Source organism: Schistocerca cancellata, chromosome 3 (assembly GCF_023864275.1).
Source record: "Schistocerca cancellata isolate TAMUIC-IGC-003103 chromosome 3, iqSchCanc2.1, whole genome shotgun sequence".
In the NCBI taxonomy this organism is placed as follows: Eukaryota; Metazoa; Arthropoda; class Insecta; order Orthoptera; family Acrididae; genus Schistocerca; species Schistocerca cancellata.
The window spans coordinates 265,413,942-265,436,472 of record NC_064628.1 but is presented as its reverse complement, the minus strand read 5'-3'; the positions used below and the strand labels follow the sequence as shown (position 1 = coordinate 265,436,472).

General features: G+C 40.2%; 1 protein-coding gene across 1 annotated transcript in view; it reads left to right on the top strand.

The window, feature by feature from the left end:
• LOC126174917 (drebrin-like protein) overlaps positions 1-22,531 on the top strand; it is a 201,927-nt gene that overhangs the window by 75,947 nt on the left and 103,449 nt on the right. Inside the window, exons 3-5 of the mRNA XM_049921354.1 lie at positions 237-349; positions 11,829-12,041; positions 13,596-13,760. Coding sequence (XP_049777311.1) covers positions 237-349; positions 11,829-12,041; positions 13,596-13,760 — 491 coding nt within the window. The remainder of the gene's footprint in view (positions 1-236; positions 350-11,828; positions 12,042-13,595; positions 13,761-22,531) is intronic.

The following is a 22,531-nucleotide window of genomic DNA, read 5'->3' as shown; positions in this document are numbered from 1 at the left end:
CCACCATAATTGTTATATTGAGAGAATTGGCTCTTCACAGTCCTCTGTAACATTATCAAAATATTCTATATTGTTATTATGACATGCTTAACAGTATAGTGATCAACAGTCTGTGCAACTCCATTGGGGAATATATTGTCATAGTCAGTAGAAGTCCAATGTATAGTTAAGATTTAAGCTCTGTCTTTGTATGTCCTATGTGTGTGTCAACTTAACAAATTGATGTTTGAATGCAGCTGGAGGCATAGAAGAAATGACAGAGGATCTAAACAGTGGCAAGATTATGTATGCTTTCTGTCGTGTTCAAGATCCCAAGACTAGCTTGCCAAAATGTGTCCTTATAAACTGGGTAAGTACTGTATACTGAGTCTATCATATAGAAATATTTTCTATAAAACTGGAATTAATTTTAATGCGATTTCTGCCTCATGTCCTTTGTATTTATACTCTTGTGAATGTAATAATACTAAAACTCTTTGAATAAAATCCATAGTTGCTTCCAAAAATTATGAAATATTCTCTATTGCCATTCAGAATATCATACATGTGGTAAATCAGATGAAGAAGCTTCTGTGATTTCAATAGATTCAATTATTGTTATAGAAAGTATTTTGTGAAAAATAATGACTTAAATAACAAACCACCACACATCTTTAAAACAAAGTGCTGAGTCACTGTTAGGTGCATAAAAAACATAGACCTCTTCTTGCTGATCTGTATGGAGGGGAAATGACTGTGGGAAGCAGGAATACAGAGAAAACATGCAAAAACTATTGATGGCTTGGTACATTTGCATCTGTGACTGATGGCAACAGCTTAGAGGGGGATGGGAGATTGCCACATGAGCAGTGAGGAAAAGCACAAAAGTCTTAAAAGGAACAGGCCCACGAGTGCTAAACTAGTAATAAATAACTTTTTTGCTTAACTGGAAGACATTGTATAAGATGGCACTACATGCAATGTAGTATTACCGTATGAAATAAGAAATCTCAAGTCATATACAGTTTGCTAGAAGACTCATTTTTGTACAGTTGATTATTTATCTATTTAGTCTTCATAACTCTGGCCTATTATCTGAAAAACTAAAATAGGCTGTTCATATTTTTGTGGATTATATAATTTATTCTTGTCAATTAATTAATTAATTAGTCTTTTAATAGAGGGGAAGAATAGATGCAGACAAGTTAATATTTATTTATTTTTGAGTCCTGCATGCTCTTGTGCTGTTGACATGGATGTTTGATTTACATCTACATCTACATGACTACTCTGCAATTCACATTTAAGTGCTTGGCAGAGAGTTCATCGAACCACAATCATACTATCTCTCTACCATTCCACTCCCGAACAGCGCGCGGGAAAAACGAACACCTAAACCTTTCTGTTCGAGCTCTGATTTCTCTTATTTTATTTTGATGATCATTCCTACCTATGTAGGCTGGGCTCAACAAAATATTTTCGCTTTCGGAAGAGAAAGTTGGTGACTGAAATTTCGTAAATAGATCTCGCCGTGATGAAAAACGTCTTAGCTTTAATGACTTCCATCCCAATTTGCGTATCATATCTGCCACACTCTCTCCCCTATTACGTTATAATACAAAACGAACTGCCCTTTTTTACACCCTTTCCATGTCCTCCGTCAATCCCACCTAGTAAGGATCCCACACCGCGCAGCAATATTCTAACAGAGGACGAACGAGTGTAGTGTAAGCTGTCTCTTTAGTGGACTTGTTGCATCTTCTAAGTGTCCTGCCAGTGAAACACAACCTTTGGCTCGCCTTTCCCACTGTTCTTTCCAACTGAAGTTGTTCGTAATTTTAACACCCAGGCACTTAGTTGAATTGACAGCCTTGATAATTGTACTATTTATCGAGTAATCGAATTCCAACGGATTTCTTTTGGAACTCATGTGGATCACCTCACACGTTTCGTTATTTAGCGTCAACTGCCACCAGCAATCTTTTCTAAATCGCTTTGCAACTGATACTGGTCTTCGGATGACCTTACTAGACAGTAAATTACAGCATCATCTGCGAACAACCTAAGAGAACTGCTCAGATTGTCACCCAGGTCATTTATATAGATCAGGAACAGCAGAGGTCCCAGGACGCTTCCCTGGGGAACACCTGATATCACTTCAGTTTTACTCGATGATTTGCCATCTATTACTACGAACTGCGACCTTCCTGACAGGAAACCACGAATCCAGTCGCACAACTGAGACGATACCCCATAGGCCCGCAGCTTGATTAGAAGTCGCTTGTGAGGATCGGTGTCAAAAGCTTTCCGGAAATCTAGAGATACGAAATCAACTTGAGATCCCCTGTCGATAGCGGCCATTACTTGTGCGAATAAAGAGCTAGCTGTGTTGCACAAGAATGATGTTTTCTGAAACCATGCTGATTACGTATCAATAGATCGTTCCCTTCAAGGTGATTCATAATGTTTGAATACAGTATATGCTCCAAAACCCTACTGCAAACTGACATCAATGATATAGGTCTGTAGTTCGATGGATTACTCCTACTACCCTTCTTAAACACTGGTGCGACCTGCGCAATTTTCCAATCTGTAGGTACAGATCTATCGATGAGCGAGCGGTCGTATATGATTGCTAAGTAGGGAGCTATTGTATCAGCGTAATCTGAAAGGAACCTAATCGGTATACAATCTGGACCTGAAGACTTGCCCGTATCAAGCGATTTGAGTTGCTTCGCAACCCCTAAGGTATCTACTTCTAAGAAACTCATGCTAGCAGCTGTTCATGTTTCAAATTCTGGAATATTCCATTCGTCTTCCCTGGTAAAGGAATTTCGGAAAACTACGTTCAATAACTCCGCTTTAGCGGCACAGTCGTCGGTAACAGTACCATCAGCACTGCGCAGCGAAGGTATTGACTGTGTCTTGCCACTTGTGTACTTTACATACGACCAGAATTTCTTCGGATTTTCTACCAAATCTCGAGACAATGTTTCGTTGTGGAACCTATTAATGGCCTCTCGCATTGAAGTCCGTGCCAAATTTCGCGTGTCTGTAAATTTTAGCCAATCTTCGGGATTTTGCGTTCTTCTGAACTTCGCATGCTTTTTCCGTTGCCTCTGCAACAGCGTTCGGACCTGTTTTGTGTACCAGGGGGATCAGTTCCATCTCTTACCAATTTATGAGGTATGAATCTCTCAATTGTTGTTGCTACTGTATCTTTGAATTTGAGCCACATCTTGTCTACATTTGCATAGTCAGTTCGGAAGGAATGGAGATTGTCTCTTAGGAAGGCTTCTAGTGACACTTTATCCACTTTATTAAATAAAATTATTTTGCGTTTGTTTCTGGTGGATTTGGAAGAAATGGTATTGAGCCTAGCTACAACGACCTTGTGATCACTAATCCCTCTATCAGTCATGATGCTCTCTATCAGCTCTGGATTGTTTGTGGCTAAGAGGTCAAGTGTGTTTTCGCAACCATTTACAATTCGCGTGGGTTCGTGGACTAACTGCTCGAAATAATTTTCAGAGAAAGCATTTAGGACAATCTCGGAAGATGTTTTCTGCCTACCACCGGTTTTGAACAAGTATTTTTGCCAACATATTGAGGGAAGGTTGAAGTCCCCACCAACTATAACCATATGAGTGGGGTATTTATTTGTTACAAGACTCAAATTTTCTCTGAACTGTTCAGCAACTATATCATCGGAGTCTGGGGATCGGTAGAAGGAGCCAATGATTAACTTAGTTCGGCTGTTAAGTATAACCTCCACCCATACCAATTCGCACGGAGTATCTACTTCGACTTCACTACAAGATAAACCACTACTGACAGACACAAACACTTCACCACCAATTCTGCCCAATCTATCTTTCCTGAACACCGTCTGAGACTTCGTAAAAATTTCTGCAGAACTAATTTCAGGCTTTAGCCAGCTTTCTGTACCTATAACGATTTCAGCTTCTGTGCTTTCTGTTAGCGCTTTAAGCTCAGGGACTTTCCCAGCACAACTACAACAATTTACAACTACAATTCCGACTGTTCCTTGATCCAAGCACGTCCTGTATTTGCCATGCCCCCTTTGAGATTGCAGCCCACCCCGTACTTTCCCGAGGCCTTCTAACCTAAAAATTCGCCCAGTGCACGCCACACAGCCTCCACTACCCGTGTAGCCGCCAGCTAAGTGTAGTGAACTCCTGACCTATTTAGCGGAACCCGAAACCCCACCACCCTATGGTGCAAGTCAAGGAATCTGCAGCCAACACAGTCGCAAAACCGTCTGAGCCTCTGATTCAGACCCTCCACCCGGCTCTGCACCAAAGGTCCGCAGTCGGTTCTGTCAATGATGCTGCAGATGGTGAGCTCTGCCTTCATCTCGTAAGCTTGACCTGCAGCCTTCACCAAATCAGCAAACTAAGTACTGACAAAGTTGCTGAGTAAATTCCCTGTTCCAGTATCCCAAAATAATATGAAAAAATTAAGCGTCTGAGACTTGTGGTGATACATGAGTCTTCAATACATGGGAAAATTACACTTTTACAAAATATGCTTGTTAAATTACTGAGAGAACAGAACTTGAAGAAAATGTGTATTACAGAGATTATGTGTGAGAAAGTGAAAGACTATTGTGACAAAAAGTGTGCTTCCATAGTAGAAATGAAGGACAAATGATTGAAGAATAAAAGAAGAGCCACTCTTCAGGCATGGAAATGCTGGACATGCTCAAGGAAGTAAATTTAGTGTATACTTTGATTAAAATCTTGAAGATTAAATTGAGACGGTAGCTTTATGTATGAAGGCAGTCATTCATGTTACTTTTAACTTTCCGTTATGAAGATCTACAGATGCAAATATATACATCAAAGTGACACAAACATTACTTCATAAAACCAGTACTTCTACTAAAGGTGAGATAAAGAGTTTGGTACATGCATGTACATGCGTGTGATGCAAGGCACTATTAGGTGTGTGACAGAGGGTACATGGTGCAGCAGAATCATTCCTTTCTCCCCTTTTTCCAGTTCTATTTACAGGCAGTACACACTAAGAAAGATTGTCAATACCATCATGCATATACACAGATTTCTCTAATTTTGCCTCGTGGGCATGTGAAATGATGTAAATTACAGTAACTAACACACTATCTGGTCAAAACTCACAAGACACACTATGTAATTGTGAAAGTGATTCCTAGATATCATGGGAGAAAGACTTGCCAGTAAAATTAGACGAAAATGTGCTTAATTCATTAGATAAGAAATTACAGGCAACTGGTATATTTTGTGATCTGTCAAAGGCATTTGACTGTGTAAATCACAATATCCTTTTAAGTAAATTAGAATATTATAGTGTAACAGGAAATGCTGCAAAATGGTTCAAATCTTATATCTCTGGCAGGAAACAAAGGGTGTTATTAGGAAAGAGACATGTATCAAGCTATCAGGCATCATCCAACTGGGAACTAATTACATGTGGGGTCTCACAAGGTTCCATTTTGGGGCCCTTACTTTTTCTTGTGTATATCAATGGCCTTTCATCAGTAACATTACCAGATGCCAAGTTCGTTTTGTTTGCCGATGATACAAACATTGCAATAAATAGCAAATCAAGTGTAGTCTTAGAAAGATCAGCTAATAAAATATTTGTGGGCATTAATCACTGGTTCCTAGCCAATTCCTTGTCACTAAACTTTGAAAAAACACACTACATGCAGTTCAGAACTTGTAAGGGGTGTCCCACGAGTATATGCCTAACATACGATGACAAGCAGATAGAAGAAGTGGACAGTGTTAAATTCCTGGGATTACAGCTTGATAATAAATTCAACTGGGAAAAGCACACCACAGAACTGCTGAAGCATCTTAACAAATCTCTATTTGCAATGCGAATTGTGTCAGACATAGGGGTTGGGATATAAAAATGAAAAAGCTGGGATACTATGCTTACTTTCATTCCATAATGTCATATGGGATTATTTTTGGGGTAATTCATCAAGCCAAGCTAAAGTTTTCCAGGCACAAAAATGTGCAGTGAGAGTTAAATGTGGTGTGAACTCAAGAACGTCCTGCAGAAGCCTGTTTAGAGAACTAGGGATACTAACTACTGCTTCCCAATATATTTATTCTTTAATGAAATTTGTCATTAAAATATATCACTTTTTCAAACCAACAGCTCAATTCATGGAATCAATACTAGAAATAAGAATAATCTTCACAAGGAATTAAAGTCACTTAGTCTTGTACAAAAAGGTGTGCATTATTCAGGAACACACATTTTCAATAACTAGCCAGCAGCCATAAAAAGCTTAACAACCAATGAAATTCAGTTTAAGAGAAGCGTAAAGGACTTATTGGTGGCCAACTACTTCTACTCCATTGATGAATTTCTCAGTAGAACCAACTGATTTGTGTGTGTGTCTATATATATAAGTACAATCTAACTTCTGCACCATTGCAGTGCAGTAATGTGTTCATTGTAAATAAGTATTATAGTAGTTGTATTACATGTTTATTACCTTATAAATAAATAAATAAAACTTTTTTATTTTAAATTCAGTGCGTTAGTATTTGTAAAATGATTCTTTCATATAGTGTTCATTAAAAAATGACGATCATTCCACTTGGGACCTGTGGAATGGTACATTAGCTTTTTGTTTGAGTTGTAAATATTTGTCATGTATTGTTGTTTTTCTGACATGTTCTACATCCTGGAGGACCTCCTCACTACGGATCAATGGGAATGAAAGTAAATCTAATCTAATCTAATCTAAAAAAAGGAGGCTGGAAATATTGTGTTGTCCGTAGAGAAGCAGTAACAGCAGAATGGTTCCAGTTGGAGAGTGAAGTAACTTCCAACCTGGACTGGTCATTGGATGTCACCTGACTAACAAATCGATGAGGTCATTTCAACCCTTCTAAAATTGCACAGGTAGACTGTTGGTGATGTGAGTGTGAAGTGAAAATGCGAAGGAACAAGCACAGCTAAACCAAGACCAGGCAGACCTCATGTACTGATGGACAGGGATGGTCGATCACTGTGGAGAGTGATTGTAAAAAATCACATGAAATCACTGGGAGGACTTGCTTATGAGTTGCCAAGTGCTACCAGCAGTCCAGCTAGCACTAGGACTCTGTGTAGGTAGTTAAAGATGATGGGTGGGGGTGGGGGGGATGGGGGGATACAGTGGTTGAGCAGCTCCTCACAAGCTACATATTTCTGTAGTTAAGCCAAATGACACTAGAGGTGCTGTAAAGAGTGATACCATTGGTCAGTGGAAGACTGCAAATGAGTGGTTTGGAGTGATGAATCACATTATACCCTGTGGCCATCCAATGGAAGGATTTGGGTGTGACAGATGCTTATAGAATGCTACCTGCCATCGCGTGTAGTGTCATCAGTGGAGTACAGAGGAAATGGCATTATGGAGTGGGCATGTGTTTCATGATTAGGATGTAATGATGTTAGTGTGCTTAACAAAATACCTAATGCGGAAGGATATGGATAGACATATTACAGCCTTGTGTACTGCATACAATAGAGCAACGGTTTGAAGACTTTGTATCACCTTGTCGTAATGCAGCACCTGTGAGCCAGTAATTGTGTACAATAACATTCCTGAAATGAACTAGCCTGTCCAGAGTTCTGACCTGAACCCAATGGGATACCTCTGAGATGACTTGGAACATTGGATTTGCTTTAGACCTCATTATCTGACCTCTCTACCTTCTCTGGTTTTGGTTGTTGAGGGAGAATTGGCTGCCATTCCTCCACAGGCATTGACACCTCATTAAAAGTGCCTGCAGCAGGATTCAAGCTATCATGAAGAGGAATGGTGGATGCACCCCATATTAATGTCCACCAACAGGTGTCCGGATACTTTTTGCTCAGATAGTGTGTATTTCATGACTCATTTTGGAACAGGGTATCTTTAATTTTTTGGAGTAACTCTTTTCATACTGCACAGTGACCATCATATAACATCTCACGTCAGAGTTTGTTGAGGATTTTTGAGATCTTTCACTCTGTGTAAAGGAACTGGTGGCCCTTTTGGATACTCCTTTCCAATACACATTTCCCTGAATTGCGGAGATGGACATCATCTCTCCAGCATATCCTGCATTGTCACCCTCCTCCTCTATTAATATGTTCCCACTGCCTTTCTCTCCTCTGTCCACCCCACAGCTTCTCCATCAAAATCATGCACTGCCCTCTCCCACCACTTGTCGTCCTCCCCCCCCCCCAACATCATGTGGGCACTCTCTTCCTCCCTCACTCCCTCCCCCCTCCTCCCAGGTCCCATCCCTCTCTCATTCCCCTCCCCCATCTCCCTGCCCTCTCACCTCCGCCCTTCTTCACTTTCACCTTTCTCTCCTTTTTTACTATTCCTTTCCCCTCCCATTTACCCTCTCCCTCTTCCTACATCTCTTTTTGTTCTACTCTCAGTACTTTTTTCGCCTTGTTGTGTGGACATGGAGTTATCTGTCCAAAGACCTACCTCCTTCCTGCTAGCCCGTCCTTCCCTACCCCCTTCCCATCTCCATCAGCTCAGGCAGCTGCTTTCAGTAATCGAGTATCAATAATCAGTCATACCATGGCACAGAAGTGTGTGTTTGGGTGTCTCCGTGTTTGTGTGTGAATGTGTGTACTTATGCTAGAGAAAGAGCAAATTTTCTGTTACCTGTTTCTGTGTTGCACGCATTGAAATTATGTGGTGAGTGTTACATAAAAATCCCTAACTGACGTATATTTTCAGTATTTTCAGTGCATTAATGTGATCAATGTAAATAAGTGTTGTAAACTGATTTTTCTGTTTGCTAACGCTTGCATACAATAGCCTAAGAATTATGTTATTCATCTCATCAGTGTATTGAACATTTACATGTTTGGTAACATTTTTGTTATTACCTTTTACATGAAGATGTATTTGGGATTTTTAGACTTATTCCACACCCGTGAGCGGGCAATTTCACTAGGGATTTGTGGAAGGTACATTAACATATCTTTTTTCTCTTTTTAAATATTTATTATGTATTCTTGTTTTTCGGCATGTTCCACAGCATCCTTGAGGATCTCCTAAGTGTGGTTCTATAGTACGAGATGTACATCTGCACCCAGGTGAAAAAAGTTATGGGGTACTGAGATGTACATATACGGATGGCAGTAGTACCACATACGCAAGGTATAAAAGCACAGTGCATTGGCAGAGCTGTCATTTGTACTCAGATGATTCATGTAAAAATGTGTCTGCTATGATTATGGCCACACACCAGGAAGTAGGAGACTTTGAATGTGGAATGGTAGCTGGAACTAGACACACAGGACATTCCATTTTGGATATTGTTGGGGAATTTAATATTCTGAGATCCACTGTGTCAGGAGTGTGCTGAAACTACCAAATTTCAGGCATTACATCTCAACATGGACAATGCAGTGGCCAACGACCTTCACTTAATGACTGACGACAGTGGTATTTGCATAGAGTAGTCAGTGTTAGCACACAAGAAACACTGTGTGAAATAACTGCAGAAATGTATGTGGGATGTACGAGAGATGTGCCTGTTAGGATAGAGCATCAAAATTTGTTGTGGATGGTCTGTGGCAGCAGACTACTGATGAGAGTGCCTTCGTTAACAGCACGACATTGCGGGCAGTGCCTCTCCTGGACTCATGATCATATCATTTGGACCCTAGACAACTGGAAAACTGTGGCCTGTGCAGATGAGTCCCAATTTCAGTTGGTAAGAGCTGATAGTAGGGTTTGAGTGTGGTGCAAAACCCATTAACTGTAGACCCTAGTTGTCAACAAGGCACTGTGCAAGGCAGTGATGGCTCCATAATGGCGTGGGCTATGTTTACATGGAATTTACTGCATCCTCTGTTCCAACTGAATCAATCGCTGACTGCAAATGACTATGTTTGGTTACTTGATGACTATGTTTGGTTACTTGGAGACCATTTGCAGCCATTCATAGATCTTAGGTACCCAAACAACGATGGAATTTTTATGGGTGACAATGCACCATGTTACTGGGCCGTTCTGGACACTTTGAGCAAAAGATTTGCCCATCTACATTGCTCGCAGTTATAGACAAAGCCATATATTGAGGTCGGTTCAAGCACAAAATCCTGCACCAGCAACACTTTCGCAGCTATAGACAGCTATAGAGGCAGCATGACTCATATTTCTGCAGGGAACTTACAGCGGCTTGTTGAGCCCATGCCACATCGAGTTGCTACACTATGCCAGAAAAAAGGAGGTCCAACACAGTACTTTAGGAAGTAGCCCATGATTTCTATCACCTCAGTGTAATGTAATCTAATTTAATCTTGGCTATAAGTCAACATTTTCAATTTGTGATTAGACTTCACTTAGAAATCTGGTAACACTGAAACTACCTGTTCACCTACAGGCATTATTATCGAGGCATCACGTTATACCTCTATCCAAACTTATTATTTGAGAAAATCTTCTTTTTCGTCAGGCTGACCATAACGTTCAAGTTTATAATATCTAGAATCATGCAGCAGACATATGTTAGCAATAATGGTGTATAATTTTGTGTGTGTGTTGTCTCCCCCCCTCTCCCTTTTTTTAAGGAAAAATAAAGGAAGTTGGTGACATGTTCCTTTCCAGTTAAATATATCTGTTTACTGCATGGGTAATTCGTAATAGACACAAACTAGTGAATGAGCTATTTCTGCAGTGTGTAGACCATGAATCTAAAAGGAATTCTATTAAAGTCTGGTGCTTTGTTTGCTTTGAGTAGTCCAATTTCTTCTCAAAATCTGGGGTGTTAGTACTGATCGTGATCTGTGCTTACACCACCTGAGATGAGTACCTTCCTTCACCCCTTCAGTCAGTGGTCAGAAGGTGCACAGGATTGCCTCCAGACCTGGGCAAGAGGTTTCATTTATTGTTGATTATGTATAACACAACTTCTGGCAGGCTACATCCAGTGTTTCTGACAACTACCGGTAGAACCTCCTCGACATTGTGAATGGGATCACTTGGGGGAGGGGTTGCAGAGATTGTGAGGAGCCCAGGCAGTCAGTCACTGGTTGATAGTTCGTGTTCTGGAGGCATCAGTGGCAGCTGCATCATTAGTATGATGTCAGCTGACACAGGCTGTGCGTCATTAAGTGAGCCAGCTGATGATGGGCTGGCTCCAGCAGTTTAAATACCACTGTCTGGCGCTGACCTATTCAAAAGAATCCATGTTTCTGTGTAGCACTGAAACATCTTCAGCTTTCTAGGTGCGGATGGTGTTACTCGGATTGAGGTTATTTCAAAAGTGTCCCAAAACAAAGTGTTGCTGCAGAACCATATCTCCATCCACAGCTGCTGGCAGTGATGGCGGCCAGGTTACAGCTTTGGGCTGTGGCAGAGTTTCGTGCCATTTCATTATCATGAAATAGGGGACAGGAAGTACCGCAGATATGATATGTGAGTTGGGGTGGCAGTCATTAAAATAAAAACATTTTTCACTGCAACAGGATTTTTTTACAACATATTGATCACCAACTTTCTCCTCTGAATGCAAAATATTTTGTTGACTACAACCTACACACGGAGAAATAACCATCATAATAAAATAAGAGAACTCAAAACTCACATGGAAGTATGTAGATATGTAGTTTTCCCACGTGCTTTTCAAGAGTGGAACAGACTGAAAGTGATTCTGTGAATCCTCTGAAAAACATTTAAGTGTGAATTGCAGAGTAATCAGATAGAAGTAGATGTAATAGTAGTACCCATTACAGTGAATGAATGAAAGAAAACAGTAAATACGCAAAACAGACTTGTCTTAATTTTGCCATATACTTAGTATTTTTATTAATTTCCTTAGCAAGGTGAAGGTGCACCATTGGGACGCAAGGGGACATGTGCCAACCATGTTCGTGATGTGGCTGCCTTTTTCAAGGGTGCTCACGTTACCATGAATGCACGAAATGAGGAAGAAGTGGACCCCCAACTCATAATTGAAAAAGTAGCCAAATCCACAGGCTCAGCATATAGCTTTAAGGAAAGAGCCGACAACACAAATGATGCTGGACCTGTTGTGAGTAGATTTGTGTGTAATTATTTGTACTTTAGTTCCTGCAAAACAGTGAGTTTCATGGAATTACTTCTTAGTATATTATCATTATACGAGGTGCATTCAAGTTCTAAGGCCTCTGAATTTTTTTTTCTAATTAACTACTCACCCGAAATCGATGAAACTGGCGTTACTTCTTGACGTAATTGCCCTGCAGATGTACAAATTTTTCACAACGCTGACGCCATGATTCCATGGCAGCAGCGGCGAAGGCTTCTTTAGCAGTCTGTTTTGACCACTGGAAAATCGATGAGGCAATAGCAGCACGGCTGGTGAATGTGCGGCCACGGAGAGTGTCTTTCATTGTTGGAAAAAGCCAAAAGTCACTAGGAGCCAGGTCAGGTGGTTAGGGAGCATGAGGAATCACTTCAAAGTTGTTATCACGAAGAAACTGTTGCGTAACGTTAGCTCGACTGGACGTTTTTGTTGCAGTGCAGGAAGGAATTTGTTCATCAAAACATTTTTGTAGGATGCACCTGTTACTGTAGTGCCCTTTGGAATGCAATGGGTAAGGATTACGCTCTCGCTGTCCCAGAACATGGACACCATCATTTTTTCAGCACTGGCGGTTACCCGAAATTTTTTTGGTGGCGATGAATCTGTGTACTTCCATTGAGCTGAGTGGCGCTTTGTTTCTGGATTGAAAAATGGCATCCACGTCTCATCCATTGTCACAACCGACGAAAAGAAAGTCCCATTCATGCTGTCGTTGCGCGTCAACATTGCTTGGCAACATGCCACACGGGCAGCCATGTGGTCGTCCGTCAGCATTCGTGGCACCCACCTGGATGACACTTTTCGCATTTTCAGGTCGTCATGCAGGATTGTGTGCACAGAACCCACAGAAATGGTGATCTGTTCAACAGTCATTCGGCAATCCCCCAAAACAATTCTCTCCACTTTCTCGATCATTTCGTCAGACCGGCTTGTGCGAGCCCGAGGTCGTTTCGGTTTGTTGTCACACGATGTTCTGCCTTCATTAAACTGTCGCACCCACGAACGCACTTTCGACACATCCGTAACTCCATCACCACATGTCTCCTTCAACTGTCGATGCATTTCAATTGGTTTCACACCACGAAAATTCAGAAAACGAATGATTGCACGCTGCTCAAGTAAGGAAAACGTCGCCATTTTAAGTATTTAAAACAGTTCTCATTCTCGCCGCTGGCGGTAAAATTCCATCTGCCGTACGGTGCTGCCATCTCTGGGACGTATTGACAATGAACGCGGCCTCATTTTAAAACAATGCACATGTTTCTATCTCTTTCCAGTACGGAGAAAAAAAATCAGAGGCCTTAGAACTTGAATGTACCTCGTATAGATGTACTGAAGCGCTTTCAGTGTGCAGTAGTAATTGAGTTTTATAAGAGAGGTTAATCTTGCTATTGTAAGTGTCCTTAATTACCTCCTGATAAATGTTAATCACTGAATAGGAATACTAAAATTTATGATATAAGGCAATGAATGAATCTTATAAATTGTGCCTTAAAACAAATTTATGTGTTTGGCTTTCAGGGAACCACATACAAACGTGTTATCCCACGCCAAGAAATTGATGTTCATGAGCGCGACCAATTTTGGGAACGTGAACAGAGGGAAGAACAGCAACGTCAAGCTGAGGAACGCAAACGTCGTGAGGAAGAGCGGCGGAAGCTGGAAGAAGAGAGGCATAAGAGGGAGGTAGGAGAAAAATCTGTGAATGGCACAGCTATTTTGCTTTCTAAATGGAATATCTTGTTAGTCTCCTCAATATTAGAACAAGAGAAAACATATAATCACAGTTATCATTAATTATTTTCATTTTAAGAAGTATTATATAAGGACAATATGTTTATATAGCATGTGTACTCACATTCAGCAGTACACTATATTGTGTGTAACAGAAACTCAGACAGTGTTGCTTGGTACACGCCTGTTGATAGCATTCATGGATTCATTTGCAAAAAGTAGTTACCATAGACTTCTGTTTGGGGTTTAGTTTCTCAAATGCAATGACCATGCTTCTGCGTGATTTTTTTGTGTGTGTGTGTGTGTGTGTGTGTGTGTGTGTGTGTGTGTGTGTGTGTGTGTGTGTGTGTGTTTTAGACTTCCGTGAACGCACATTCTTAAAATTCAAGAGTTGCGCTACATAAGCTGCCCATGTTTCTTTTTTTGGGTACTGGATGATTTCAGTGTACTGATTACCAACCAGTCCCATCACAAATTATGCTGCTTATCTTTTAACTTTTTCAATATCTTCTGTCTTTTTCATGTGATATATTCATTCTTACCATAATTGGGTTTTGCTCAAAACTATTTATTTATAGCAAATTCTCAAGCCAGGAAGAAATGTAAAATTCACCTGACCATCTCTATCCCCAGAGTCTCAGAAATATAGATAGTGAAAGATATTTCTCAATGTGACATTTCAGTAGAGGAATTGTAGTGTGGTTTTCATAACTAAATAAATTCCAAATTTCAACCTGTAACTCTTAACCATTATAGTACCAGTCCAGTCAACAAACTTCTACACAGATGACCAATAATTTTTAATGACTGTTGGAAAAAAATCAACTGATGCTTGTTGCCTTCATCATGAGCCCATCCCAACCTGCAGTGCATGTGTGTCTTCTTTCTCAGTAATTTCCTGCTCGTGTTATTAAACTATAAATGAACTTAACCACCAACCATTTCATTTGATTACATATACATGCTCAACAAGTGTGGAATAAAACACATGAAGCAGAGATGCTGAGTCACAAATGGTATAAAGAAAAGAATGTTGGAAAGTGAGCTTTTGGCAAAGAAGGCCTTTGTCAAAAATAGACAACACACACTCATGCAAATGCAGCTCATGCACACATGACCACAGTCTGGCAGCTGAAACCAGACTGAAGACTGGCTTTAGCTGCCAGAGACTGTGGTCGTGTATGTGTGAGCTGTGTTTACGCGCGCGCGTGTGTGTTACAGCCCATCCTGGATTTTCCATTGTTTGATAAAACACATGAACCTACACTAAACATAATCTACTGTTTCCACATAACAACTGATTCGTGATTTGATAACAGTGGGTTATATCATCTCTGGTCACTTGTATAATGTAATATTGAAGATAAAAAATGAAATTGGTAAATGTGACCTCTCAGCATAAAGAAATTCTGATCATTGATGAATGACTTGTAAGTTTGAAAGCTGAAAGCTGCAGTGTTAAACATAATGCGTATGTGCTTAAGCAGTGCTCAGTGTCTCCTTTGTGCAATCATTGCTTATCTTTATTCATCTCACAGTTCTTCATTCACACAGTATTTTTTCCTAGTGATATTAACATGTTCAAGTGTATTTCAGTAATATGCTTGCTTGCATATCTCTTAGCCCAGTCCCATAGTAAATTTGTAGTTACCTCCCTCTCATGAAATTTCTTCATCCCAACATCCCCCAATACTATCAAGTGTTTAACACACCTACAAACATATTCTGTGTGTTCAGTATATAGTGCAAAGGAATGGAACAGGTCAGAATGGGTAATTTACAATTACATTAATGATTCATAAGGGAACTGTACAATTAGGGTATTGTGTCCTAAAACAGACACAGTTAAAATCTTAAAAGGCACCCAATCTGATTATAGGAAAACCATACCTACCACATATATTCCTATTACTTTCCAACAGTTAGTAAATGCACCAACAGTTATTAAAAATCACACAGGCCAATGAAAATATTTTTTTGAAAAACTTTTTTTACTTTGATAGCTGATCTTTATAGACTTTTATGAGCTGAATTCAAATCTACCCTTAATTTTTTTTGTATCACCCATAGTTTTCGAACAGTATGCTTTTTATTATATAGTTTAAAAATCCTGTGCTATACGGTAAATGGAGAAATTAATGATATGCTTTGTTACAACATAAGCATGGTTTGTATTTACATTAAGCTTCTTAAAACAATGATATGCGTTAATAGAGGTTTCACTTGTCAGCTGGACCACTATGGTCACAGGTTCAAATCCTACCTCGGGCGTGGATATGTGTGATGTCCTTAGGTTAGTTAGGTTTAAGTAGTTCTAAGTTCTAAGGGACTGATGACCTCAGAAGTTAAGTCCCATAGTGCTCAGAGCCATTTGAACCATTTTACAGGTGAACCACTCTTTCCTAAAATTCTCCCAATAAACCGAAGTTGACCAATTGCCTTCCCTACTACAGTTTTCACATGCTCATTCCACCTCATATCGCTTTGCAATGTTGCACAAAGATATTTAAACAACTTGATTGTGTCTAGCCGGACATTAGTAATACTGTATAAAATGCGTATTTTTTCCTCACTCTATTTGCGAGTGGAGCAGGAGAAATGACAAATAGTAGTACATGGTACCCTCCATCGAGCACCTTACGGTGGCTTCTGCAGTATCTACTGTATAAAGATGTAGATTTACATAGCTGTTTGGTTCTATTAGATAAATGAATTATACTGTTCCTGATAATTTTTGTGCTGTGCTTTGAAATGTAGGGTAAGGTGACCTAAATATTAGCTATTTAAAGGCAAAGAGTACTATATACAAACGCAAAAAAATGTAAGTTAGGAAATAAAAGCTGTTTTAAAAGACACTGTATATGATTTTTAATGTTACATATGTTGACTAAAAGAGAATAAAAATATTGTATCATTTTTGGATTGATAATCTTAAATATGATACAGCTGCATCAAAAGAGTGACGATAGCCTGGATGATGTCAACCCCTTTGAAGAGCCCACACTAGATGCTTATTGTAATGATTCATCCAGCACATGTAGGTAGAGGAGATTAGATCTTGGCTAAATTAGGAGGAAAGGGGAATTCATACAGCTGCAGATATGTCTGCACCATACAAAAAGTACTGTAAAATGACCTAGAATTGCATCTCTAGATTCTGTGGATGTGGACAAAATAGTTTTTAAATTAAATTAATAAGATGTTTTGCTTGTCAATAAGAGAGGTGTGATATGGAAATTGCAAATCCTTCATTTTTCTGGTGGTGTGGGAAATATAATGTCCCTATTTTTGTTCATTGGGGGGGGGGGGGGGGGGGGGGGGGGGTGTAAGATAGCGATTCTCTTTCATGTATCTATTAATTTTTTTTTAAATTTTAAGTATAATGGTAAATGTAAGGACCATGAAGATAAGATACAAGAAATTAGGGCCCAAACAAAGGCGTACGGACACTGAAGAGCAAAGGTTGAGGTCTTAAAAATGAGGTGAAACACTAATAACTGCTTATCTGCTCTGTCTAGCTGAAACACTTTCCTAGCCTTCTTGACTGATTTGTTAACTTTCGTCTTTACAGTTGCTATAATGACATCATGATTGCTAATCCCCGTTTCTATACTGACGTTGTCAATTAGCTTGGTGTTTTTTTGTCATCAGTCTTGTGGTTGGTTTGATGTGACCCGCCACCACGACTTCCTCTCCTGTGCCAACCTCCTCATCTCAGAATCGCAACCTATGTCCTCAACTATTTGCTGGATGTGTTCCAAACTTCCTCTACATTTTTTGGCCTCTATAGCTCCCTCAAGTACCATTGAAGTTATTCCCTGATGTCTTAACAGATGTCCTCTCATCCTGTCCCTTCTCCTTGTCAGTGTTTTCCACATATTCCTTTCCTGTCTGATTCTGCGCAGAACCTCCTCATTCCTTACCTTATTACTCCACCTGAGTTTCAACATTCGTCTGTAGCATCACACCTGTCATTTTTCAATTGTCTTCTGTTCTGTTTTTCCCACAGTCCATGTTCCACCACTGTACAATGCTGTGCTCCAGACATACATTCTCAGAAATTTCTTCCTCAAATTAACCTATGTTTGATACTAGTAGACTTCTCTTAGCCAGGAATGCCATTTTTGCAAGTGCTAATCTGCTTTTGATGTCCTCCTTGTTCCATCCGTCATTGGTTATTTTGATGCCTAGGTAGTAGAATTCCTTAACTTCATGTACTTCATGACTATCAGTCCCAATGTTAAGTTTCTCACTGCTCTCAGTTCTGCTGCTTCTCATTATTTTCATTTTCATTTTTTTTTTTTTTTTTCTCTTAGTCCGTATTCTGTACTCATTAGATTGTTCATTCCATTCAGCAGATCATGTAAATCTTCTTCACTTGCACTCAGGATAGCAATGTCATCAGCGAATCGTATCATTGATATCCTTTAACCTTGAATTTTAATTCCACTCCTGAACCTGTTTTTATTTCCATCATTGCTTCTTCGATGTACAGATTGAATAGTAGGGGCGTAAGACTACATTCTTGTCTTACACCCTTTTTAATCTGAGCACTTCCTTCTTGGTCGTCCACTCTTATTATTCCCTCTTGGCTCTTGTACATGTTGTATATTATCCGTTTTTCTCTATAGCTTACCCATATTTTCCTCAGAATTTTGAACATCTTGCAACATTTTACATTGTCGAATGCATTTTCCTGTTCGACAAATTCTATGAATGTGTGTTGATTTCTCTGTAGTCTTGCTTCCATTATCAACTGCAACATCAGAATTGCATCTCTGGTGCCTTTACCTTTCTAAAGCCAAACTGATCATCATCTAACGCATCCTCAATTTTATTTTCAATTTTTCTGTATTTTATTCTTATTGACAACTTAGATGCATCAGCTGTTAAGCTGTTGTGCGATAATTCTCATACTTATCAACTCTTGCAGTGTTATGCAGAATTTTAACTTCAGATAATCATCAGTTTATGTCTCTTCTGTAAGAGCCCCAATCTGTTTTCGTAGACTTTCTAACACCCATTTCAACTCCAAACTTAATATGCATCTGCTCAGATAAGGGTGGCTCCATCCCTATATGCCATTGTTTGAGGTAGCTACCTATTAAGATGGACCCGTCATCTGTTCCTGAAAGTAGGTTTCTTACCCCTGCTAAAAACCTCTAGATTGCTCTCCTATAGGTATTCAAGTAGGTAATCACGTGGCTGCTGGTATTGCTGCTTCATCACACCAGTTTGTGGTTTTGACATCACATCCAACCAACAGTCGTTCATTCAGCTGCAACCAACTGTCTTCCAATCTCACCACTTCCTTGGAAGGAGAAGTACTGTCCTCACAAGGAGGGTAAACTGAGGCCAGTACAAACTACCTCGTGCTTCCTCCCTTGCACTGTTTCATTCTGATCATCACTAAGTCCCTAGAACAGAAATTCGCCACAAAATTTCATTTCTGACAAAAATACGTTCTAAGCAAAGAAGGGAAAGCAGAAAGGTGGAAGGAGTATATAGAGGGTCTATACAAGGGCGATGTACTTGAGGACAATATTATGGAAATGGAAGAGGATGTAGATGAAGATGAAATGAGAGATATGATACTGTGTGAAGAGTTTGACAGAGCACTGAAAGACCTGAGTCAAATCAAGGCACCTGGAGTAGACAACAGCCCATTAGAACTACTGATAGCCTTGGGAGAGCCAGTCCTGACAAAACTCTACCATCTGGTGAGCAAAATGTATGAGACAGGCGAAATACCCTCAGACTTCAAGAAGAATATAGTAATTCCAATCCCAAAGAAGGCAGGTGTTGACAGACGTGAAAATTACCAAACTATCAGTTTAATAGGTCACGGCTGCAAAATACTATCGCAAATTCTTTACAGACGAATGGAAAAACTGGTAGAAGCAGACCTTGGGGAAGATCAGTTAGGATTCCATAGAAATATGGGAACACGTGAGGCAATACTGACCGTACGACTTATTTTAGAAGCTAGATTAAGAAAAGGCAAACCTACGTTTCTAGCATTTGTAGACTTAGAGAAAGCTTTTGACAATGTTGACTGGAATACTCTCTTTCAAATTCTAAAGGTGGCAGGGGTAAAATACAGGGAGCAAAATGCTATTTACAATTTGTACGGAAACCAGATGGCAGTTATAAGAGTCGAGGGACATGAAAGGGAAGCAGTGGTTGGGAAGGGAGTGAGACAGGGTTGTAGCCTCTCCCCGATGTTGTTCAATCTGTATATTGAGCAAGCAGTAAAGGAAACAAAAGAAAAATTCGGAGTAGGTATTAAAGTCCATGGAGAAGAAATAAAAACTTTGAGATTCGCCAGTGACATTGTAATTCTGTCAGAGACAGCAAAGGACTTGGAAGAGCAGTTGAACGGAATGGACAGTGTCTTGAAAGGAGGATATAAGATGAACATCAACAAAAGCAAAACAAGGATAGTGGAATGTAGTCGAATTAAGTCGGGTGATGCTGAGGGAATTAGATTAGGAAATGAGACACTTAAAGTAGTAAAGGAGTTTTGCTATTTTGGGAGCAAAATAACTGATGATGGTCGAAGTAGAGAGGATATAAAATGTAGACTGGCAATGGCATGGAAAGCGTTTCTGAAGAAGAGGAATTTGTTAACATCGAGTATAGATTTAAGTGTCAGGAAGTCGTTTCTGAAAGTATATGTATGGAGTGTAGCCATGTATGGAAGTGAAACATGGACGATAACTAGTTTGGACAAGAAGAGAATAGAAGCTTTCAAAATGTGGTGCTACAGAAGAATGCTGAAGATTAGATGGGTAAATCACATAACTAATGAGGAGGTACTGAATAGGATTGGGGAGAAGAGGAATTTGTGGCACAACTTGACTAGAAGAAGGGATCGGTTGGTAGGACATGTTCTGAGGCGTCAAGGGATCACCAATTTAGTATTAGAGGGCAGCGTGGAGGGTAAAAACTGTAGAGGGAGACCAAGAGATGAATACACTAAGCAGATTCAGAAGGATGTAGGCTGCAGTATGTACTTGGGAGATGAAGAAGCTTGCACAGGATAGAGTAGCATGGAGAGCTGCATCAAACCAATCTCAGGACTGAAGACCACAATAACAACAACAACAACAACAACAAAAATACAAGTTTTTTTTCCCCTTATCTATCATAAATCAAGTTCACTCCCATTTCCTCCAAGGCCTTATACACTCTGTTTATGTAAGCAGGATTCCTGGGTCAGGGCCACATTCACCTTCAGTCTTTCCAGAAGGCGACTCAAGGCAGCAGTGGCCCCTTAAGTTTATCTGCAACACTTCCAGCCGCCAACTTGCTGCAATTGTGACTTCTGAAGCCCTTAATCACCCTGACAGTAACCTGCTAGAAATCTAAATTCAGTTCTGGCACTGCTCACACATTGACTTTGGGGATTTCTCACAGAATTCCACCATAAGGGTTTGGCTGTCAGACGTAACCTTCTGATTAATTATTCACTTTCTGGTTCTGCATCCATACTTTCTCGAACACGTTCTTCGTAGTATCATCCTTAAGTAATCTAGGTACAATAGATTTATATCTTTACAGTTCTTAGAGAGTTCCTCTGCTGTCTTGACCAGCAGCTTCACTTCCTCCCACTGAGATATCATGGGCACCATCTCCTTTAGCCAGTCTTCTGTTCTCACCCCCTTGCAGACAAAGTCACATTTGGTCAAGGTAGAACTTCCTGAATTTGAGGCCTTCATTTGCATCTTCCCCAAACTTTTCAGAGAGAGCCATCTGAAGTAGCTCCTCATGCTGTGAGGTGGTGAGAACAATTGTATATCCGTATTGGACTACTGCTATTCTAAAAATCGAGGCTGCAGTATCATAGGTCTCTTTCCCTGTTTCTGCCACAGCTTGTTTTTTATTCATTTATCCTGGGAAATGGGAGTAATGAAGTCTTTTCTCTTTCTCTCCAGTTCTTCCAAGTGACAGGGGTCTTTTTACCCCTTCGCTCTGAAACATTCTTCTCCCCTGGCAATGCTCTGATCTTGATCTGGCCCAGCTTCTCAGCAACATTTTTCACATCTTCCACTGATTTGTCCCCCAATTCAGTTGTGGAAAAGCCTACACCCAATGTTTGGTTGTAGGTGTGTCCATAATTTAAAAACTGAGGGACTTGATAATACCTGACATACCTAATGTTTGGGTATTTGAGGTATTAATAAGTCCCTCAGTTTTTAATTTTTTCTGTGTTTTCCATATTGGTCCCATGAGCATTGGGGATATGTTGGGTTAACACCAGAAGAACCCCATGCTGGTGTAAGGTTAATTATTCAGAAGATCACCCACTATCCCTGAGATTCCATTCATGACACATCTTTCCATGTGCCATCCACCCCGATAGCAGAATGGTCAGCGTGACTGCCGTCTTAAGGGGGTCTGGGTTCAATACCTGGCTGAGGCGGGGATTTTCTCCGTTCTGGGACTGGGTGTTGTGTTGTCTTCATCATCATTTCATCCCCACCTGGTGCACAGGTCGCCCAATGTGGCGTCGAATGTAATAAGACCTGCACCAAGGCGGCTGGACCTGCCCCGTAAGGAGCCTCGCGGCCAGTGACGCCAAATGCTCATTTCCATTTTCATTTCTATATGCCACAAACCTCTCTATATGGATCCTGTTAAACTTTGAGCTGGGGAAAAGAATGTTGGAAGAGATGGGGTGTTGTGGGACACACTTTGTCAGGTTCATCCACTGAGGCCAT